The 25,157-nt window shown below is 35.5% G+C and overlaps 2 protein-coding genes across 2 annotated transcripts; both read right to left on the bottom strand.

Annotated features, from left to right (window-relative positions):
- Window positions 1-238: 238 nt before the first annotated feature.
- Window positions 239-4,141, bottom strand: LOC132560305 (thioredoxin-like protein 4B). Its single transcript, XM_060224973.1, has 3 exons — window positions 3,971-4,141; window positions 2,116-2,267; window positions 239-924 (listed from the first exon to the last, which is right to left on the bottom strand). Exons 1-3 carry the CDS (start codon window positions 4,100-4,102, stop codon window positions 759-761), a joined length of 450 nt encoding a protein of 149 aa, XP_060080956.1. The 5' UTR covers window positions 4,103-4,141; the 3' UTR covers window positions 239-758.
- Window positions 4,142-9,540: 5,399 nt separating this feature from the next.
- LOC132560301 (uncharacterized) lies at window positions 9,541-23,709 on the bottom strand. Its single transcript, XM_060224967.1, has 11 exons — window positions 23,324-23,709; window positions 21,882-22,125; window positions 21,212-21,355; window positions 18,987-19,102; window positions 17,567-17,707; window positions 16,804-16,936; window positions 15,893-16,064; window positions 13,480-13,568; window positions 13,009-13,106; window positions 12,123-12,218; window positions 9,541-11,361 (listed from the first exon to the last, which is right to left on the bottom strand). The coding sequence occupies exons 1-11, from the start codon at window positions 23,570-23,572 to the stop codon at window positions 11,260-11,262; spliced, it is 1,584 nt and encodes a 527-aa protein (XP_060080950.1). The 5' UTR covers window positions 23,573-23,709; the 3' UTR covers window positions 9,541-11,259.
- Between the last annotated feature and the right edge of the window lie 1,448 nt (window positions 23,710-25,157).

Below are 25,157 nucleotides of genomic sequence, written 5' to 3'. Positions count from 1 at the left end.
GGTGTGTGTGAAATATTCCAATCCAGCTCGAAGTACAAGACAAAAATATCTAAACCAAAGGATTGGATTTGTAAGTTTCCACCTCAAGGTCTTGACAATACCGTATCTTACAATAACTGTTGACAGTTTCTGTTTCAAGGTATAAATGTTGGATACCTTTACCCAAGGGCATGTACAAGGAAATTCATGTATAGGGTGGACAACTGTGAAGTGGGGAGAGTAATTACAATAGCTTGGATATGTTTCTGACAGTTTTTATTTAAATGTAATGTGGTCACAATTTTTCATCCCGTTTCATTGGCTTTCAGAAGCACATAAGTACGTTCTTGTATTCTTGACTCAGCAATGTTGTACTTCGGATACTCGTTCATTGTTCTGCTGTTCTTTTGAGTCGTAGTCAACAACTCTCCTTTTAGATGACCTCATTCTTACAGAATTTGTGTTTTGTAGAACTAACACTTCAAACATCCTTTTCTTTGTAAAGTCATTCATAGGACACTTGTGTTGTAGAACTAATACTTCAGACAGTCTTGTCATCGTTAAGTCATTCATAGGACACTTGTGTTGTAGAACTAATACTTCAGACAACCTTGTCCGTGTTAAGTCATTCATAGGACACTTGTGTTGTAGAACTAGTACTTCAGATAGTCTTTTCCTTTTAAACTCATTCAAAGGACACTTGTGGTGTAGAACTAGTACTTCAGACAACCTTGTCCTTGTAAAGTCATTCATAGGACACTTGTGTTGAAGAAGAATCCTCATATATCCTTATAGATGAGTTCATACTTGGGAACATCACGAGGATCAAGAGGACTTCGGATCATGACTTTTCCCTTCATCACACCCCGGTAAATCACCTCAACAACATCTAGGAAATCCTGTTTGCACTTGAAACTTCCAATGAATTTAGTGTGGTCTGCAGTCCTGTAAGAAATTCAAATAGAACAAGAGGCCCATGGGCCTAAACGGTCATCTGATTATTAAGACCTATATATTAAATAGGCCTAAAATAAATTGCCCCCCTACACTACTGCTTACATAGACGACATTATTTGGTTAATTAAGACATTTTCTGTAAACCTGAAATCATATTCTTTTCACATGCACTACACAAATGCCATTACTCCCCACATACTGCTTGTTGAAAAAGCATGCTGCAGGCCCAATATCAGCACCCTTGGCCATTTGGTTATTGAGAAGAAGTCATTTGAATGGAAAGTTTACATACGCTGGACGGTGCACAATGACGGATGAACCACAATGATGAACAGTATATTGTACTGCAGTAAAAGAGAACAATGATAAATATTCTAGTAATGTAGAAAATGAGACATCAATAGTAATAAAATTTGACCCAAAACATTTGGTTGAAAGAGGCATTATCTTCTATAAAGAAAGAGTATACTGTACACAAATAAAAACAGCAAATCTAGACCCTTAGAGAAGGGAATCTTTCAACTACTATTGTGATCCAGAATTTAGCTTAGCTCCAAATTGCCCTTTGTAGTATATCTTAAGTCTCATATTTAGTAATTTTGAAATTTCCTAATTCAAGTTTAATTTTACTTCTCCAATTCACCATCAGTAGTATAAAACTAACTCAGAAGTCTTTGAGGAATCTCAGAATTAGTGGAGGACTCTCGCAAAAAATTAAACCATATATCTTAAAATTTGCTATTGGTCAAGGAATAACAGTGGGGTGTTTTCCTTGACAGCATCAGAGTCTTGTATTGAGCTATTTCCCAGTGGCAACAACTACCTGGTAGTTATTTTCTTCCCCAATCCAAGCATTGAAATTCCCAAAAGAATGAAAGTCCAAGAAATTGTCAAGAAACACAGATAAGACTATTCCATACACAATTAGATAGATGTTACAGGAAAGTATGATATATGTACTAGATAAACCAATGCATTATGATTTAATTTGAATGTCTCTGTGTTTTATTTTATGATTTTAACAATTTGCCATGTTCTTTCCCTAGATTCAAAGCCATGTAGACCATTCTCAAAGTAATAAAAAAATTTGTCTGGAAGAAATGGAAATAATTTTTTTCTGTTTCAAGTTCGTTATAATAATCTCTGTGCTAATGCAAAGGTTTCCTCATCATTACTTACTCCCAGTCAACTTTGATGTGCTGTGAGTTGAAGAAGAAGATGGTGGATGGGATAAGAGTGATGTCAAAGTATCGTCTGTACACAGGAACACTGTCAACTTCCACAGTATAAATCACGGCCATGTTTCCAACATCTGCCGAACTCTTCTCCAGCTGTGAAAGCAGAAAGAATGATATAATGTAACAGACCACTGAGCCTGTATCACTCATGCACCAACTCTCCTTCAATTTCTCTAGCTGATCTATCTGCAACTCAAAATAGAGCCATATATCTAAATGGGCATACGTGTGTCTCCAGACACTAGTTCAAATGGTTTCTGACTTTATAGGGATTTTATTTTTTATGTGGTCATGGCAAAGATGAAAGCAAGACACAGATAGATAATTAGAACCCTACACAACCAAGACAAAAAAATAGAAACAGTAGTCTGAACTCTTTTCAACACTTACCCCATATATCAAATGCATTACTATTTACTGTGATCTGAGAAAGTACACTAAAAACAAGAGATCCCAGAGGGATCTTGGCGCCCACCATTGTTTGATCTTTATCTGTTCTCTAAAAATTGGATCTTTTCCCTTCTTTTCACTTCTCTCCTCTATTTTTGCTCTTAGTTATAAGAAATTTAAACATTTCTCCTGGAAATAGTGATAATAGTTCTTAAACAACCAATTCTGAGAGTCAACTGTCAGCCAGTTTGTTTGAAGATCCACTTAAGATGCTCACCTGTTTACTATTTTGTTTTTTCTAATTAGATTCACAATTGAGTGGACACAACAAGGGACTGAATCTATGTATGAAGTTTCATATAAATCTGTCTAGTTCTTTCAAAGATAAAGAAATAGCTAACTTTCATTGCCACGATCGAAGATTGCTGCCTGTCAGCCTAGTTGCTTTTCCTATCAAACTCATTCAAAAAATGATTTTATGTAATACATGTATACTTCTTGGTCACTGTAGGCTAACTCAAGTGTTTCTGTGATTTAGCGATGTCATTAGAAATAGATGAAGTCACATGTCAGTGATTTTAGATGATGTCTGATCTGTGGATATTTTTCAGAAAAGGACTGGTGTTTCATTGGTCAGTTTTTAAAAAAATCAATCTTATAGTATGAACACATTTCATTTTATTAATGTATTTGTTTTGTGGCAATTCATCAAAGTTGCCAAGCAAGCAAGAAATGTTTCTTAAGGGATCTGAAATTAATGTGCCAAGGATACATAGATTCAACCTAGTCTCTAGTTGTGCCTGTTGTATATTATGATTGATCTGAAAAATAAAATGGGACCATCTTGGATTTTGATATGACTGTTTGTAATATATATTTCTTGATAAATGCAGGATGGATCTTTCTCAAATTCATATATAGGTTTCTCTGGTTATGTGTGCACCTTAATTGAAAATTATCATTTTTCAAGGTAACACCTGCATGTTCGGACTTTATAAGCCAAAAGATTGCTAAAAAAAATCAACCGATGTCGAGACTATAAAAGGTCTTTAAAAATGCTCCAATTACTTCTCAAGAAACAGTGATAACAATGACTGACACCACAGACCCAAGGCGACTTGAGTATCACACCATCTGATGGTGGTAGGCTATAAAGCACAATCTTTAACATGTGATACCACAATATGAATATCACAGATTTATGTCACAAAAATGGTTGTAAACATTATTTTTATTTACAATTAATATAACTTTGTAATTGGTATACAACCAATTTCTGTGTTCCTATTGTTTAATGTGATTATATAAAAAGAAGGAATGACGATAACTTAGCACTTCATTTCCAAACTGCTTTACTGTAATTCGAATTTCCTGTGGTTTCTGGAAACAATAAGATCAGTACATACTATTTGGTCCAGCTGAAGACAAGTAACATCATACTGTCGACCGAAGCGAAGAACAACTATCTTATCTGTGGTGTTTCGGATGACATCGTCAATATTCTTTTTAGAATGGAGCGCCGGGAGCAAAAAGCTCATTTCCAATTTCTTTGTCAATTTTTTGTCTCTTCTTTTTCTACACTAACATCATTACCGGAAATGGAATGAACAAAATGAAAGTAGAAATGCGATCGGGTTATCTAGTCTGCTTTTTCAAATGGTGTAGCGAGTGCAGACAAAAAGAGTCTGATTAACCAAGACTGTCGAATAGGTTTCAGACCACAATCAATTACGAGCTACATTTCACTAAAAGAAAACAAAAATAACAATGTCATACAATTCAGTAAAGGATCTGATTGTTATACCATTTTGTAGAACTATTTAATTTAAGTTGAAGCTGTGGTGAACTTGAAAGTACCCCATGTTGTTTAAGCAATGTCAATACTAAGATTACTATGAGAAAGTGCGCCATATTATATACAAGTGTAAAAATGAAAACTCTATCACTAGAACAAATGTTTCTCGTCATAATAAGTACACATCTGTCTTAGATGAACCAGGAAAAATATTTAATTGGCGTGAAATACAAGTTCCTCGTAGAATAAAGATAACAATAATTGTGGTATCGGGCCTTTATACGCAAGTTTGCTTAGAATCCAGTGTTGTTTATCAAAGACGAAGCATCAAGAAATTCTTACCTTTCATTGCCAGTCAAAACACTTCATTATTCCATAATTTTATTATCATTGTAAAAAAGAAAGATGAGGATTTTTGGGCGTTTCAATATATCTTTTTTTTTCAATATACCAAAGTGAACATTTTAAGATAAAAACCAAATGTGTGGAAACAATATATTTCTTATTTGAAATCTCGCTTGTTCTTATTTTTACTCCTGGTAGAATAGTCTTGCAAGATTACAAAAACAAACCTCATGGGGGTCATTGAGGGTCATCTCTGAGTGGGACCATTTTAAATCTCTTACAGGGCAGCTTGTTTTTATAGTGATTATAGACTTTTTTGTTAAAGTTGTATCAGTTCCAACAGGTAAATTCACATGTAAAACTTCACCTGCTGACATTTAGCAACTGATGTTACTTTCATTTTTTAAAAAGTTTATGTTAATGATACTTCTTTTTAAATATAAATATTTAAGGATATGATTTAACAATAGTCAAATTTTAATTAGTTTTATTCTCTATAACCTTATTAAGTATGAAGAAACCTTTTTCATATATCTTGTGAAATGTTTGAATGTCTTAATTCTCATTTTATTTCGAATGTAATATTGATGATAAATTTTAAATGATAAATATTTAATTTATCGCATTTCAGATTATAGACTGTATTCACATATACATTGTACATGGTATTTGTATCTACATGTTGTACTGATAGGCCCTTAAGTAAAAAGTTAGACTAAAATGACTATTAATCAATTCTAAATGACATATTAGTAGATTTTGATACCAATTACCAGAAATGTGATATTTTATTAACCACGTTGTTTTCCACGATCTACTAGCTCATCAACCCATCATCGTTTTACGGAGTAGCAGGTGAATTATTATTTTGTTGCTACGATGAGTTTGTACTCAACTTCAAATAAGGAGGAGGGATATGGTAGCTAATTGAGGCGATTATCAAAGCACCTGTTGTGGGGTATAAAACAATGTTATGTCATATCATTCATCATTAAATAATTACACTATTAAAAATTTTTTAAACACTGAATTCAGAAATTTTTGTTGCTAAGCCTTCGTGGCCCCTCCCACGACATAAACACACTAATGTGGGACTGCATATAAGACATCACACCAGAGCGACTGGCGTTTTTGCTCCCCCCCCCCCTCCTATTTTTATTTCAGGTACTTTTTCTCTATATTTCAAATACTCTAGTTTTATTAGTTTTAGTTTAAACATATTTTATTTAACAAAGTTGTAAATGGATTGGGCACAAGTTATTTCAACTTATAAAACGATCTCTCCAAAATACAAACAAATAAATACAATGTACATAATACAATTATGACAATACGTAATTCAAATCAACAACAAAATACTATTTCTAGAGAGAGAGTGGGAAGTAAAGAAGAGGGAGAGAGAGAAGGAAATGGATGGGGAAGTAAAGAGAGGGAGAGAGAGAAGGAAAGGGATGGGGAAGACGAGAGAGAGAAGTGGGGGGGGGGGCGGGGGGAGAGGGAGATTAATCAGTTACATCGGATTTAAATATTGAAAATGACATGAAACGTTATACTTAAAACCTGCTACTGGACTTTAAAAAGTGCTGAACACATCAGAAAATTTCACAGTTTGTATCATGCGACAATTCTTTGTTACCAAATAAAAGCAAATCTAAATCACGAGGAACCTGCAAATCGAAGTCGGTTAGATTCTGAAAGAGAATATTTCTTTCAGTATCAAAACCATCACATACAAAGAAAAATGATAGGCATTCTCACAAATATGTCCACATGTGCAGCTAGGGGTTTCCACAAGGCTCAAACGGAATAAGTCGTAATTTAAAGAACTATACTGGTGTCTAAGCTTCGTGTGGATAATATCAAGTTTGCGGTCGCCAATGCCAAAGTGAGAAGGAGAAGAAAATTGATTACTAGGTTTAAGTGAACTTTTGAAAATACTTAAAAAGCCGATGATCTTACAGAGTTTTCAAGAGAATTCCACGAACGAATGGTTGACGGAAAGAAGGAGGAGCTAGTTATTTTAGTTAATCTACTATATGGTACTCTGTAATCGTTTGTGTTTCTTAAAGGATGTTGAACATCGTCTTGGATAGAGGAGGGAAGTCAAGAGGAAAGATAATCCGGAGTTTGATTATTACGTATCTTATAGAAAAGCTGAAGATTTCTTCTCTTTCTTCTAGCCGATAGAATTTCTAAACCTGTTTTAAAGTATAAAAATTGGTTACCTGGATAAGATGGATGACCTGTGATAATTCTGTCTGCTTCACGTTGAGCTTTTTCTAACTTTTCCGATTCAGAACTAGTACAATTACCTATAATTCACATCCATATTCTAAAACAGGTAAAATAAATGTTAGGTAAATCATCAATAGAGCATCTCATTTTAATATACATTTCAATTTTCTCATGACATTTTTTTCATGACCGAAGTATATACTGCTTCTATATGGTCTCCCCATTTGAGAACTGAGTTAAGAATAACACCTAAATATTTATGTATATCTGTAAAGTCTAAGAAGCTTCCATCAAATTCAAGTTCCAATAACTCATTAATGTCGTTTCTATTTGAGATAAATAGCACATCTGTTTTAGCAGGATTAAAAGTTACCAACCAAGTTTTAGCCCACGTACTAAGGTATTCGAGATCTTTATTTAGAGTAGTTTCAATTTCAAGACACGAGGAAGAAGAATACTGGAGTAGGGTGTCATCAGCGAAATGCAGAATCAAAAATATCTGCTATATCATTTATATATATCAAAAACAATAAAGGACCAAGGATTGAACCTTGTGCATCAATATAACCCATTTTCGAAGAAGAATCATTAACACATACAATTTGTTGCCTTTGATGTAAGTAATCATTTAACCAAGCCAGTAATTCCCCTCCTATTCCATAGGGTTTCAGTTCTGATAGTAAACCCTTGTGCCAGACACGATCAGAGGCTTTAGATACATTTTTATTAATTGATATACTGTCGAATATCCTGGTCGAAAACCAGATTGATATTTATAACACAGCGAATTTTCAACAAAGTAGTTATAGATGTGCTTAAAGATGACACGTTCAAAAACCTTACCAACAGTGGACAACAAAGAAATTGGACGATAATTTGACGGAAAATGTCTATCACCTTTCTTAAATAAAGGCATAACTTTTGCTAGTTTCCACAATTTAGGATAAACATCAGTAGAGAGTCACATATTAAATAAAATTTCAAGAGGTTTACAAATAGTGTTACAAACAATCATGGCCCGAGGCTTTATCGAGTTTCAATATTGTTGTTACATCTCTAATTTCACTGTGGCTTAGTCTAATTGAATTGAAATTGGAATTTGTTTTTGATGGAACATCAGGAACCTGAGAATTGCTATCATCAATACAAGTTACACTACAAAGTAATCATTTAACAAATTAGACTTATCTTCATCACTAGTAATTATATTTTCGGTAAGAGGATCTACTAGGGTAGGGATAGTTTGTGATGCACCACCAGATTTCATCAATCTCTTTATCAACCTCTAACACGCCTTGGGATCCGAACAGAAATAGTTATCAATGATGCCATGGACATTGTCGTAAACATTAAGACGAGTAAATTTCTTCATGTTATTTATCTAATTATGCCGATTTTTTAAATTTTATAAATCCCGAGGAAGTTGCGATATTCTCGCTATCTTATGTAATCGGTTTCGAAATCAAATATTTTTTCTCAAATTTGATGTCATCCAGGCTTTGTCGTTTGGCCTAATTACAACTTCTTTAGTAGGTATACACTGTTTTGCAAAATTAATAAAAAAAACCTTGGTAAAAGTTTCGCACGCCCTATCTGCTGAGTCCGCATTTGATAAAGAACCACTCCAATCATACTGAGAGATAAGATTATTTAACTTAGCGAAATTTCCTCTTTTATACAATCAAACCTTGCGTTTATATACATATTTAAAAGTACATGGTATTTTTATACTAACAGTACAACCTTCATGATCACTGACAGTTCTATCTATATTAATGAGAAAAGAATCAATACTGTATAAGAAATCACTCAACAAAATTGGATCGAGTAGACTAGACCTAGTTACACCTATACACGTAGGTTCATGTATAACCTTTGAGAAAATAAAAGAACTAATGATATCTACAAAAATATAATTTGGTGTAACAGTTAGTAAATCAACATTAAAATCCCCAGTAATAATTAAATTTGGAGAAATATCAAAGGCATTGTAAATAGAAGCCTGAAGGTTTTCCCAGAATGGTATGACTGAACTTTCGGGCCGGTATACAGTACAAATAATTAAACCGATATGATTTAAGACAATTTGTAACTAGATTACTTCATCACCTGGATATTCTAAATCAAATGAGCGTTTCACTTTTAATAGATCGTTTACATAGACAATGATACCACCAGCAGCAAAATTTCTATCTAACCTGAACGGAGTATGGGAACCTGGTATAAGTAGATCATCTGTACACACTTGGTCATCCAAATGACTTCCAGTAAGGCAAACAATATCGTATTCTCCAGCTACATCTTCTATGTAATCTAACTTATTCCTAACACTTCTGACATTTAGGTGAAAGACTGAAATCTCATCAAAACTCGGGCCAGGATTGGTTTCAACATCCATATACACCAATAACGGTAATATTAAAATCTCGGAATAAATCAAATTTCGAAACCAAGAAAAGAGAAAAACATTTAACAGATTAATGAAGTTTTTCATGCTTGTAGAATTTACCTTTAAAGTAAAAGATTCGTTTGTGTTAGTGTTCGAAGAAGGACTGGTAATTTGATTAATATTGCACAATAACAAAAATCTCAACAATGAAATTATAACTACATTGTTTTTTTTTTATTTCACGCTTGTAAAAACATAAGAAGGCGAACACAATACTAGAATATATGGCTATTTTGAATACACTGATAAAGGAATACGGGTTGTTCAAGAGTCTAAGACGTTTACGAACAAATCTAGAATGTGTTCTACAATAAAGAGCACCAATAGCGCACCTCAAAGAATCAATACAACATCCCATTAGGGAGGGTAAAAATAATAATTTCTGACAGTATGGAGGCGTCTAGTACATCATCCGTATAACAATATAACATAAATGGTAGGAAGTAGAAGTTTGTGAGGAAAGGTGATAGTAGGGGTTCGAGAGAGAAGAAAGTGAGTTTGGATGCAAAGAAAGTAATAAGGGAAACACTGGAACAAAGTTTAGGAAAGAAAGTCGATAAGTTCAGGAATATTGATATAGAAAGGGAAATAGAAAGGAAAGGTAAATTAACAGAAAGCATGAATATATACATATTTAAGGTGAGGGTAATCAACTCAGTCCTGATACAGATTGATATACAATGGTTTGATTATAAATAGCATCGTAATTTAAGGTAGTTCTTATCAAAGCCGAATAATGTAATCATAGTAAGTTGTTTTTGGTTTTCAGGAAGTGAATAGATCAAATTTAAGAATAATAACAGTAATGATAATAGAATGATAACTATCAGCGGTAAATTCCTAGTTTAGAATGACAATAATAATGATGTTACTTTGAGATACAATCGGCCTCAACCTGGAGGTACACATGGCGGTGTAAAATTTAGTTTTAGCTATATGCATTTGCTATTTTCATATCGTACATGTTTATACAAAATACTCACAAGCTGAGTTAGGTGTGAACGAAACTTCAAAACAATACAAACTGTACTCAGGGCTGAAACATAATCAGGGTACCCGAAAACTACATTTTTGTATGTCTTACAGTTCAAAACATTTCGAAGAATTAACTATGTATAGAACTAGACACAGGATTTAACATGACACATAGTGATGTCAAGTAGATATATAGATACCACTTGTCATGGATAGTTTTATTTCAGGTATATCTGTTTTATTATTATTTTCCATCCAATAAAATTCATATAATTAGTTTAATAGCTCAATATATGAAGATAGGTTGTGAGAAACACAAGAAATCTCGGGTAAAAATTCAGGTATGAAAAGGGCAGCTTATATGAAACAGTCTATAACTGTCTTAGAATTAATTCCTAAAACAACCCAACCCTATTATTTTTAAAGAAATAATGGCACTCAGAGAACACCACTCATTAAGTACTTAGCATATCATAAGTGTTCACTGATATAATAGAAAAGTTCATGTTTTGAGACTGTTCCTCATCTTCCATTGACATGTGAAACAACCATGTTTTTGTTTTGAGACTGTCCCTACGCTTCCATTGATATGTGAAACAGCAATGTTTGTGTTTTGAGATTGTTAGAGAGTCGCGTGTTTTCAATGACGTTTACAGCATGTTTGTGCTTAGTTCTTCCTTTTTGTCCTGGTGGATGATTTGGGATGTCCTGACGAATATCATTGTGTTTTGGGTTGGTCGTTACGAACATCAGTGTGTCTTGGGCTCGTTCTGGTGAATATCATTGCATTTTGGGGTTGTCCAGGTGAACCTCACTGTGATTTGGGCTTATACTGACGTACAATATCTGGATTTAGGATGCCCTGGAATTAACTTATACAATTGAATTGACGAACATCATTGTTTCTTTAGCTTGTCTCCGTAGTACCATTTTGCAAGCGTATCCGGATGAATTCCATACTTATAACACGTAATAATGAAATGGTTTGTTGCTGTTATCTACAATTGAAAGTAAATAAAGAAAATAAAGACGTGTGCATTGGCAAATCATAATGATGTCTATGAAAAACAGATAATTCGCAAAACATTCCATATAGCAACTTTTATGTACAAAGCCGAAATTTCAATGGTTCGTGTTTCGTTTGTCTACACAGATTAAAAGGAAGGAAGAAACCTTTTCACTGTGTGTTAAATGTACTATTTTATCTAAATACAATGGAGAACGCTTCACAGAAGAAAATGAGAATCCTCATTGTTTTCATATGAATCAAAATTATTTAAGGACAGCTGAAAGTGTCTTGCGCAGAGTAAATCATTAGACTGATTAATATTCGTAATCCAGACCAATGAAACGATGAGGGCGCGGAAAAACCCCGCAACTCACGGAAACCACGAGGGCGCGGAAAAACCCGCAACTCACGGAAACCATGAGGGTGCGGAAAACCCCACAACTCACGGAAACCATGAGGGCGCGGAAAACTCCACAACTCATGGAAACGGGATTCTCTTTGAGGTCCGTGGCGGAGCCTGCCACGCAAGAAATAGGAATTCGAGCTGATATTTACCCGTCTTATGCCCAAAGTGGGATACTTTTGAAGCTTTTTATCTAAACTGTTGAACATATTTAGATGTTTGATAGTAAGATGGTGTCAGTCAATTACATCTACTTTTACTAGATGAGGTTCTAGCATTAAGTTTTTAGTCTAACAAAACCATTGATGACCCGTTTAGGTCAGGTCCTACTCAGAATTTTCACTTACTCTGATAAATCCCCATTTTATCCATCGTCTGGATGACGTAATAAGCGGTCCACATTCCGCCTTTCCAATATGGCCAAAGACTTTCAAAGAACCATCCTACAAATGAAGTACATTTCTTACACTATATTACAGTTATCTTACACTAGATGTCATTAAGATTTTGTCAGACCCTGCAATTTTACTTCATAATTATTAAACTGTAATTCTGACTAACTTCCTCAGTTCGTCAAGGACGACCGAGTTAAGTTATGTTATGTTCAAAAACATACAATTCACACTGCTCACTTGGATTTACATAGTAGGTGACGTCTGAAGAAGCAGAAGACGCATTCTCTTCCGGAACACATGGTTTTATTCCCTTTTTTACTTTTTCGAGGGTCTCCATGTAAATTTTTCTTTGGTTCATGTTTTGTCCTAGTTTTTTTTCTTCAAACTTTTGCATAACACAAGACGAAACTGACATACCAACATTCACACACATGAATCATCATCATCATCATCATCATCATCATCATCATCATCATCATCAACACCACCACCATCATCATAATCATCCTCATCAAAAGATCAAAACATTATAAAAATCATGTCATCACCATGCAATTATCAGTATCACAAAAACATCATCATCATCATCATCATCATCATCATCATCATCATCATCTCATCATCATCATCATCATCATCATCATCATCATCATGTTTGTTGTCGTCGTCGGAACGCAATGATCAATATAATCGTGATTTTGATTATGTTCACTTGTTTGTATTTTCTTATTGAATTAGTCTTGTATGTACATAATCATTTTATGATGATCGACTGTATTGTTGTGTGTGTGTATATATCCATATATTTGATGTATAGGCAGTTGTAACACTAATTTACCAATATAACGTCCTCCATGAGGTAGACTTTCGGATACCCTCCTACTTTATTGTACATTTCACGGCGCATGAATAAACCCTGGTCTCCGAAAGGAAGTTCTGCAATGCCAATACATACATGTAAATACCATGCCTATCTGTTTTTACAATGTATTATCAAATCAAAAATTGAAATTGGATTGACACAACTTAGCTCATATAAATACTCCATCATTTCTGTAAGTTCTGTCACTCCAAATCTATGTTGTGTTTGTTTTTTAGTATATTTCCTTGAAAAATATCCTCATGATATAGCAATAAATAAATTAATATTTTAAGAAAAATAGGCGTACTAAACCTTGGAAAAGTTTTCGAATTTCTCTTGAATTTAAGAGCGGGAATGATGAGATGTTTCTTAAAATACAAATGAATAATATCACGTGTCAGTAAAAGTCAGCATTACATGAATAAACGAGCACAATTAATAACGAACCGGCAGGATTTCCACAACGCCACTCCACGAATTTTTCCAACCAGTATAGTTTTGTTCTCATGGCTCTTTCTTGAGGTAAATAATCTTGACTGAAACAAAAATAAGATTGAAACAATAAAAAGACTGAAACAATAATAGGATTGAAACAATAATAAGACTGAAACAATGAAAAGACTGAAACAGTAAAAAGACTGAAACAATGAAAAGACTGAAACAATGAAAATACTGAAACAATAATATGACTGAAACAATAAAAAGACTGAAACATTAAAAAGACTGAAACAATGAAAATACTGAAACAATAATATGACTGAAACAATAAAAAGACTGAAACATTAAAAAGACTGAAACAATGAAAAGACTGAAACAGTAAAACAGAAAAGACTGAAACAATAAAAAGACTGAAACAGTAAAAAGACTGAAACAATGAAAAGACTGAAACAATAATATGACTGAAACAATAAAAAGACTGAAACAATGAAAAGACTGAAACAATAAAAAGACTGAAACAATAAAAAGACTGAAACAATAATAAGATTGAAACAATAAAAAGATTGAAACAATAAAAAGATTGAAACAATAATAAGATTGAAACAATGAAAAGACTGAAACAATAATAGGATTGAAACAATAATAAGACTGAAACATTTATATGACTGAAACAATAAAAAGACTGAAACAATAAAAAGACTGAAACAATGAAAAGACTGAAACAATAATATGACTGAAACAATAAAAAGACTGAAACAATAATATGACTGAAACAATAAAAAGACTGAAACAGTAAAAAGACTGAAACAATAATAAGACTGAAACACTGAAAAGACTGAAACAATAATATGACTGAAACAATAAAAAGACTGAAACAATGAAAAGACTGAAACAATAATATGACTGAAACAATAAAAAGACTGAAACAATGAAAAGACTGAAACAGTAAAAAGACTGAAACAGTAAAAAGACTGAAACAATGAAAAGACTGAAACAATGAAAAGACTGAAACAGTAAAAAGACTGAAACAGTAAAAAGACTGAAACAATGAAAAGACTGAAACAATGAAAATACTGAAACAATAATATGACTGAAACAATAAAAAGACTGAAACAATACTAAGACTGAAACAATACTAAGACTGAAACAATGATAAACGAAAGGTACCTTGGTGCCTGAGCGACTTACAATTGATTAACTCTTCTTATTAAACAAAATTTGAACACTTCATTTCTACTTTTTTATTGATATCATACGCCTGTATATATACAAGCAGAAAAAAGAAACTGTGCACGTGTAAAATGTTCATGTATGGCTCAATTTTATTAATCAAAGCTTGAAACTTTACACAGGTAAATAGTGTGTCTCTCCGTCATTTACACTGGTCAGTGCAGGAGTTGCAAGGGTAGTGTCTCTGGCCCACGTCATCGTTTTCACGTTCTTTTGGCCAGCAGTCAATCGCAAACACGTTTGTCGCCTAAACCTGTATAAAAGCATAGTGTAAATACCTGTAACACACAAAACCAGTTTAATTTTGAAAAACGTCTTTGATACGCCATGCCAAAGTTGAATGAAACTGACAAATGCCGCGCCGTAGGCATGATCGAAGCTGGTGTACGTCATATTGACGATGCCAAACAATTTGGTGTGTACCGAAATACTGAAGACGCCTTGTGGAGACGGTATCAACAGTTCGGAATCACTAAAGACCGGTCTCTGTCATGACGTCCATGCGTAAAGTCTAATCGCCAGGATACGTATATCCGGGTCGTTCATCCCCGTGAAACTACTTCTTTGATGGCTAGAAGTATACATGGCATTAGAAGAATTAGTCCCCGAACGGTACGTAATTGACTATTTGAACGAGGCATACATCCTCGACGTCAAAACATACGTCCTGTTCTCCAGGCACACCTACTGACATCAAATATCGTGACGAAATCATCAGGCATTTGTGCAGCAACGTAACGCCACGTTGCAACATGATAAAGAACACGTAAGGGATGTGATGTGACATCTCTTACGTCGCCTCAAAACTCAGCTGTTGAAGTTACCTGACCCGTCACGTGCGCTTGTGAGAAAATGGAATGGTATTCTCAGGCATTTTTCAGCATACTTGTCACATCATGAGGAGGACATTAACGGTATCGATGAGCTGAAATTTGTTTAGAGAACATCTGTGGAAACTGGTCTCTATCCAAGACACTGCTGATAATAACCATATCATTTAAGCTAGTGTTAAATAAAGGTCAGATAAAACCCTGTTGATTTTTTTTTTTTTTTTTTTGAGATTTCTTTAATACCTCCTCAGTTATAGCATATTGTACACGTGTACAGTTTCTTTTTTTCCACCAGTATACTATATATATGTGCGTGATAGGTGAAAATATCATTGTGCTCACTGCTCCTAGTTGTATCATACTTATGAACTAAATCCGTAGCGAATTGGAACGCTCCCGCCACCACTCCTGGCCGCTGGAGGCAACGGTAGGCAGCCTTGTTATAGTTCTGTGGCAGGATGCTGTCTCCGTGTATAAACATTATATATTCACTTCGGGCCTCGTATGCTCCAGATCTTAGTTGGAATCCTCGACCTACAATACATTCAGATAACATCAATGATTCTCGATGGTTAAGGTAAAGATTCAACCTAGTCACCGGGACAGAGCCATGTCGAGGATTTCAATAATTAGTGATTTTTTTATCCTTACACGTTAGATAAGCGCTATTCAACTCCCCAGACATTAATTCGTCATTATAAATGTTATGTAAACTAAAAAGATAAAATCTCATGTGGATTAAACTTTAAACAACTTCGACTGACTGACACGGTGAACTTGCGGAAATTAAAACGCGCAAAAAGTAGATCGCGATTTTTACTGTTATAAATTGATATTACAGGGATTTATTATTAACAATGAAATTATTTCTGTAAAGATGATATGCCCGTTGCTATTTTAAAAAAATTTGAAATATATTATATTTACAAATACTTCAGTAATTGTCAGTTTTACATATCAATTACATTTTCTATAGGTCACACCATAGTGTGCGATGTGGTATCTTTTCGACATTGTTCTCATTTGTTTTTCTATACAATGATTGATAGCATGAAATATGTTTCATTTTCCATGCAGCAAAAAGGAAAAAAGCGAATCAATTTAATCTCATCAAGTGATATCACTTTCATATAATCCCACAAAATTGTGATAACGAAGATTTTTATGTAATGAATAACATCCGTGTTTTATATATATATATTAAATTATTGCCGTGCAGAAATATCTATTGCGTACTTCTATGACATAAAACATCGCCGTGACGTGTCAGTACCTGGCGGGCTGTGAATGAGTCTGATGATCACAGGGGACGTCCGTCCAAATTCTCTGACGACATCACGGGTGTTGTCAGTGCTTCCTCCGTCACAAACGACAACTTCTTTAATATTGTTGACGTCACTGCAATTCTGAAAGTAGAAATAAAGGAATTCGATAATTAAAACTTCAAGATAGAAAGACTAACATCAATTACCGCATAGTCACAATATATTACTAGAAACAGCATTCACTACATTCTTGTTATCTTTCCTAATCAGTTCCCACCACTAACCAGTCTCTAAATCCGACACAGTTTGAGTAGATTTCTCAATTCTATTCGGTATTGAAGTGTTGTATTAATGAACATCTTCCAAAGCTACAAATGGCCCCAACAAGAAGATATTCTTGAAAAGATTCAGCATTCCTACTGCAGGAATCGGTGCTTACAGTCAGCAAGATGTACAAAAGTATTATCTGAACTAAGCTGAAAATATAATTCCTGTACTACAAAGGAGGCCAGGGTCTTAATTAACTATTATTCAAACGCTGCACTCTTTTCATGCAAGACCCGATTCATATTCGTAATAGTTAACTTTTCAGTCACATAATGTTTTCAGAAAGCACACTTGTAAAGTAAAAATGAGTTTCATAATAATTGGACATAATGGCATCAGATTGCCACAGAACAGGATGCGGTTTGGTACATACGCACCTATGTATCACGGAGGAGTTGTATACTTCAGATCGATGAGATAAGTAAAATATATAGATATGAATACCTGTACAACTGATTCAAGAGTCTTCCCGATCCCATTTGCCTCGTTTAGAACAGGTATGACGACACTCCACGAGTCCTCAATAACCTCCGACCTCCGGACCCCAACCTCTTTTTCAAACTCGGGAAGTTCCATTTCCGTATCCTTCAAACGAAACAGAAAGCAATAATAATAGTTTTCATAAGATCATTCTGTTAATAGTCGTACATTAAATCGGTACAATTTGTTCTATGACAAGAAATACTTGATGCCAAAGCAAGAAGCCGGACCTTAGCGAAAGTTACATACTCAAGTGTTTTAATTACTAAAATTCCTACGACGGAAATAATCATTTTATCAATCATTGTCATTGGTCCTGGTGTAGGTAACCGGAATGAAACACACGTGATAAAAAAAAGTGACTCCATAGGTCTATATACATTTGCAAGTCTGATCGGGGAATCTCGGTCGTATTGGTGAAAGATAAGTGAATTACCACTGTGCCAACTCGTCCAACCAACTTTCACAAACTCGCGCGTGATTTTGAGATTATTTTAACATCACATTCCTCAGATGGGAACGACACCGGGTTACAGAATCACTTATACATAGATGGGAGACGATATTGTTTGGATTGTGCAATGTCAAGGTGGACAGACTTGCCTTTTTATAAGGACAGTAGATCGACCAGGATGGTGTTCAAAATGTTACTGGCTGTCAGCCCAATCGACTTGCTGGTCATAGTTCTTTTGTTAGTCAGTATACTCTTTGAGGACATGTGTCCAGAAAGCAAAAGTAGAGAAAACAAAACACGGAATGAATAAACGGGTTAAAAAAACCCAGGAAAAACAAAAATATTAAGCTTTTAATGTCCCTTTAGAAAGAACCGGTCAAAAATCCGATGATGCAAGACAGAGGTAGTATAGATAACCTCTTACTACATGTTATCAGATATATATAGAGAGAATACATGGCTAATGTCTTAAAACATAGGCTGTATTTTGTCTTTCTGTCCAGAACCAAGTTGCAGCTTATATTTTAAGACACTGACCATGTATTCTCTATTTCTCTGATCGGAGTTTGTCTGATGAAGGCGACAGTTATAGAGACCTCACATAAAAGTTGACATTTAGAACTATAGAACTCGAAAACCTATCGAAGTTCATAAGTTCCCCCGAGGACAAAATAACACAAACGGTTCTAGATGGTTCTGATAGAAAGATACACTACATGCCATAGAACGCATGATATGCACAGTTCTAATGAAATGGACCACCAATACGTTAATATCCTGGTTGGTGTATTTTCAAAACTATACATGTTTGACATAAGAACTCAATGTCGCAGAGTTTTTCACGAAATACTGAAGCAAGAGAGCGGTTAGGTAAATACTGTTTACTGAGTACTGAGTATCATTTTGCGCCGATGACCATGTGATACATACTACGTCACTCAGGACCGTGGACAGAATCCCGAGGCTCGCGCCACACAACTTGGCTTTTTTGGTCTGTTGTTGAAACACACTACTGGTACCCCATTCAATGTCCTCGAATACATTCGCTATGGAGAGAAAAAGACAAACATATCGCTCATCAGTCATCAACAGTAACCAAAATCTGACGGAATTGGTGTTAAAACAATTTAATATCACAAATATCAAGTGACGTAACTCTGCATAACTTACCGATTGCACTTAAATTATGGACATTTACTGTATTTACATATCATCTACAGATTTAACCGTCTCATACCTATTATTTGTCATGTACATTATATTAGTCCGGTAACAGATACCATCTGGCGTGCATCGCGGTTCGTACAAAGTTATTTTTAGCTGTTTCTATATCTCTGATATGTGCTCTTTCAAAATCTGTATGATGCCACTCTGTCATCCTTGGGCAATATGCAAATGAAGGCCACCATTACTGAAAATATTGTATTTGTGGAAAGTTGGACAGCAATAATTACAAAGTGGCACTGACACGATCAAGGGCAATGTCCATATTGACTCTGGCATGATACTTCTTTTTATCAACTAATGATTCCTTTACATCATGGACAATCTGGTTGGCAATTTTTTCCAGTCCTATCGCAACATCATCTTCATCACTGCTCAGCACTAGCATCAACAAACTCCATGCTTTACTTCGAAACACAAGAAGACTAGCAACACCTGTATCACTCAACACGAGAAGATCCGAACCAAAGTATTCTAACAACCTGGACACTAAAGTTCGGCGGCTAATGCCTTCGCCGCCATTTTAATGGTATAGGTCGTATAATTTGATGGAATTCCACACTCGCGATGATTCTGCTTTCAATTTATTGACTGTCGTTTCAAAAGCCACATCCACCTCCTCTTCACTGCTACTAGATGTTGCTGAAGCTGACTTCACTGACCGAGATGAACACAACTTCTTGTAGCAGTCTGTGTGGTATCTACTATCGGCTGCATGCAGATCACACACTGCCCAAGTCAAACGTGTCTCTACTTTGTGTTCCCAGCTGTCCTGCAGATCTGCAGATACCTAAAATGGTTTCCTTATCATTCGTCCTCCCCTCACCACGGTCTGCTGTCCTACAAAAAACAACCCTTCTCCACCGATCTGGATGCTTTGGATCAATGTCGAAGCATTCCTCGCCACAGAAAAGTCAATGCTGCCTGAAGTTGAGGGTTGTTGGTCCGGACCGACGCAGACGTTTTACTGCAAATGTCTCTTCGGAACATTTTTATGAACTAAGCTTATTTAAGTGTCTCTTGATGTGATGTATATGTAGGTACACAGTCTCTATGACAAAGGACCTGTAAATGTTTGTCTGCAGAAAGTCTAGTTTCGAAATCATCATGGAGAAAATCACCTCTCCGTTTACTTGATTCAATGATAGTCAGTATCCTATCAGTGCTTGCTACGCTAAGTTCCTTCTTGCTTCCACCTTCATTACAGAAGAAGCAGCACCTTTCCATCTCTAGACTCTACCTTGAAGATATATGTTTGCTTTTCTTCCGATTAATATTTCCTGATCAATAACGAAGGTGAAACAAAGAAGTCTGAACTCAAGTTCTCTAACAAATCTCTTTATACGATGCCCGAGTTCCACATACCATCTGAACGACCTGTTTCTCCACCTTCAGTTTTTGTAGCTGGGATGACCCTGTCTGCTTGGGTGACTCTGTACACATTGTCGCGGTTCAAGGTCTCATCCGGACGACAGTGCTGCACACATGGACACGGTTGAACGTATCATCTGAACAAAGGTGCTGCAGTTCGTCTTCCCCTTCACCTTCATATAGATTTTTCAGCTCTGTAGACCCTGTCAGCTTGGGTAACTCTGTACACGTAGACGCGGTTTAACGTCTTATCCGAACGACGGTGGGGGTAGACACCAAAATCGTTTTGACACATTGAGATATTGATGAAAACAAGATTTTCAGTAATGGCGAACTTCATTTGCATATTGTTCAGATTGCCCAAGGATGACAGAGTGGCATCATACAGATTCAGAAGAGCACACTTCAGAGGAATAGAAAAGGCAAAAAACCTTTGCATTGCAATGTTCTCCAAAAATCTTTGGTTTGGCAACCGGACTATATTTACCAAGAATTGTATTACATAGTAAATATCAAATTTACCACGAATGAACATCGACTATTCGCTGTACTGTACATACCCATATATTTGCTGGCTGTTTTATGAAATCCCACCAGGTAGTAACCGCCATCTTCCGCTTGTCCTAATACCATGTCTGTTTTCCCTCGCAGTTTGGCGAAAGCCTCGAGTAATTCATTCTGTGTGATCCCCGGAATATCTCCTCCTGTTAATTTGATTTTTTCATTTAACATGAGTCATTATTTTTTAATCAATTATCTGCAAAGAGACATGTTTCCCTTTGTTCATCTATCGACAGTAAAGCATGCTTATAAATAACTTATGAAGAATTGTTTCAGTCACTAAACAATTCTTAATAAAAAGAATGGTTAGAATGCTCTCATATCTGAATATCATCAAAAGCGAAAAGATTCTGCTTTCATTAGACAGTAAACAAATCACTTCCCTCTAATTTACCTCTCGTGATGTTATTCTGCAAATCTAAATAAAGAATCTGCTGGAATGTCACAGACGCGTACGGGAAAAATCAGTCTTGGTGTTCCTGATGTTAAAGTAAAATCAAAGCACGCAAACATACGCATATCGAGAGCCAAACCCTTGGATTTCGAAGTTGTTTGTAAATTTGCAATAAAAAATAATAAATAACTGTCTGATTTTAACTTTCAGTTATGAAATACGGTGACAACATTTAACACGGAGAAGTGTTTGAAATAAAAATGACAAATTCTAACCGATGATAACAACATTGTCTTTGCCCTGTGCGAATTTTCTTAGAACAGCTGTTCTCATCTTGTTTCCTAGATCTCCATCAGCCTGTTCCGCCCACACGAGCCCAGGGGTGTGTTGTCTTCGTCTCCCGAGCCAATACTCCATCTCGGCTGGTGACCCGTCCTTGTACTGCACCTCAACCTCAAAACCCCCGGGCATTGTGTTGTGTGACACAAGGTCGGACACTGTGTCCAGTATGTGCTCAGTCTATGGGAGAAAAAAGGTGTTGAGCCTATCAAATCAATACGGTGTGTGCTTAAATTATAAGATGTAGATTGTAATTTGTGATAAAGATAAAACTTTGTTGGAAGTATTCCGTTCTCTGTTTAATAACTGTGCTGAATACTTCTCTCCAACAACTATTTGGAATGATAAACTTTACGTCGCTGTGCGAGGATCAGTGAAAATAGTACATATCAGAGTTTCTTTCGAATACAAAAGGTCTATCCGACCTGATTTCTAAAATAAATAGGAATTTGTCATTTTTCGTCACGACAATTTATTCTGCGACTAGTGCTGTCATTGTCGGAATACACCTGCCACATATATTTTGGCTGTATTCGACAGTGACGGAAAACATCTGTATTTTAGCACGTGCGGTAATTCAACAGAATTACTTTCCGAATTTACTTAAATATTACGTTTAGGAATAGGAACAGATGTTGAAATGACTGATTTTTACATGTTATAATGAATAAGTTGATTTATGAATATTCATGAAATCGCTGTTATATCCAATTAAATTTGGAAGTATATTTCCCGGCGGTGCAATTACTTTGGCCTCCGTCATCTGGCAAAATTCAGCGTAACGTAAACGTCTGGTAAACACAGACTGAACAACAAAACTTTTGAAGTTTCAATAGTCTAATTTTCAAGCATTGTTGCAGGATAAATAAAATACTTGGTCAGTGTCTTAAAATATAAGTTGTATTTTAGCGAAGGTGAAGAAAGACAAAAGTACCGAGCCTCTGTCTTTCTGTTCCGAGCCAAGATACAGCTTATATTTTAAGACACTGACTATGTACATGTATTCCCAAGATTGTACTAAGACAGCATATCAATGTTATCTCCTTTACATATCAACTGAAGAATTTAATGGCAATTTGTTAGTGTCTGTATTAATAAACTAACCCGACATGACATCGTTAACTCAAGGACGTATAATGAAATAAATCACTATATAGTACTATTGTTGCTACTATGGAATAACTTGTATCATATTTAGAGAAAGGCTACGCCAAATTCCAGCCATATAGGGTCCCTAAACGAATTCGTTTCAGTTTTCTCTTCCGCAGGTTAGTAACATCCGGGTGATTAAAAACATTCACACCAGATCTTGGGTCCATGCAGGAATAATATTGGATAGATACGGGTGATAAGTTTCGGATAAGAAAATTGTTTTCACCATAAGAAGTTGACAGTACGCTGCACCATCCTGTCCGAGGGTGGGGATGAGCCTCGTTTTTGTAGTTCCTGCCCGGGGGTAACGGGAAAATATAATGATACAGTCCTTGCATGTGGTCCTGTACTTCCTACATCTAACCATGCTCCGTACCCTGTCAACTATTGATCGAAAGTGACAGTTCACATAGGTCAACAGAAAGGCGAAATACAGATAGATTAGCCCAATCACCACGTCCACGATGTACAACATGGTCAGTCTAATGGTTAGATCCTACCTCACAAACCAGAGACCAGTACAATGTCCATACACTAGCTCTGTATCCATGTGTGGAATTACACAACAGCACGAGCTAGGGTCACCTTACTACACACACGTACGTGTTGTTTAAAATTAATGTGTGTATGCCCTTCTTATCGGCGGGTAAACGTACACAATGAGACTTGCTCAAGTCATTTCATGAACAACAACAAGCGCAGGAAGCGGAAATTGTTATGTAAAGATTCTTTATACACAACCAGGAATTTTAATATGTGACGTTTCGGTGACCAGTACGATCCGTACGCTGTCACCTTCCTCAGACAAATGACCAGTAAAGCATGTACACAAAGGTGTGATATGTGTACGAGTTGTCGTGGAATAGCGTCGATTTCGGACATGCTGACAAGTGCCGAAATGACTGTTAGCGAATAGTAAAACCATTCGGCTACGCTTGTCAGCATGTCCGAAATCGACGCTATTCCACGACAACTCGTACACATATCACACCTTTGTGTACATGCTTTACTGGTCATTGGTCTGAGGAAGGTGACAGCGTACGGATCGTACTGGTCACCGAAACGTCACATATTAAAATTCCTGATTGTGTATAAAGAATCTTTACATAATCCTTACTTTCCAACCTGACGAAAATGTTCAGTATTAGCGGAAATTGTTGATTTTCTTGTCATAAATGCTTGGCGCTCTGTCGTGATGCCAACATGGAAGGGAAAGTGAGAATATCGGCGTATCCATTTAATACAAAGATGGTTTTTACGAATGCGCCAGAAAATATCTCCGTTAATTGATAAACTTAAATCTTGTAGACGATTCCATTGTATACGAGATATGTGAACATTATCACGTTTTAATTATTAACGTTGTCAGATGCAAGGCAAAGATATGTACATATATATATATATACGTCTCTAGATTAAGTCAAATATGAATCCTCAGAGTCGTTTAATGTATTTCTTGTGAAACGGACATTCATACCAATGTCATGTGCTTGGTCCGGAACGCACGTATCAAGATAGCTAAGACTATTTATAACTGGCCTTCTTACCTCATGCGCTAACATGAAAATATGGAGTGTTTATAACACAACTGTGGTGTTATTTATTCAATGAAAGTATATTTGCGCATGACCTTAGTACTTTATATAATTATGTACATAATTAGACAAACAAAAGATGTCTCGTTCGCCTTTTACCTAAACGGCCTGGGTTCGATTCCTTGGTTAGAAGTCCCATTACAAGTGTTTTGCCAGGGTAGTCAAATTTCTTGCGAATGTAAAACTCCACGCAAGCTTCCATCCGAGCAAACAATGATTATATATTACTCTTAGGGACTTAAGAGCTAATACAATGTAAAATGTAAAATTATTTTTGTCAATTTACCGTTTATACACTTACACATAAAATTTACATAAATCCTGATAATCCTAGTAAATCACGTGTGTTTTAAAGGCTTTTCAGAGACTTTTAATGTTTTTTTCACATCACTCTCTGCTGCCATCAGTTTTATTCAGCTACAACTAGTTACTGTATAGAACTTAAAATCACTCAAGATATTACAA

The sequence above is a fragment of the Ylistrum balloti genome, unplaced genomic scaffold (genome assembly GCF_031769215.1).
Source record: "Ylistrum balloti isolate Yb309-2 unplaced genomic scaffold, AGI_CSIRO_Ybal_v1 Utg371048, whole genome shotgun sequence".
Classification (NCBI taxonomy): Eukaryota; Metazoa; Mollusca; class Bivalvia; order Pectinida; family Pectinidae; genus Ylistrum; species Ylistrum balloti.
This window is presented reverse-complemented; position numbering and strand designations above follow the sequence as displayed.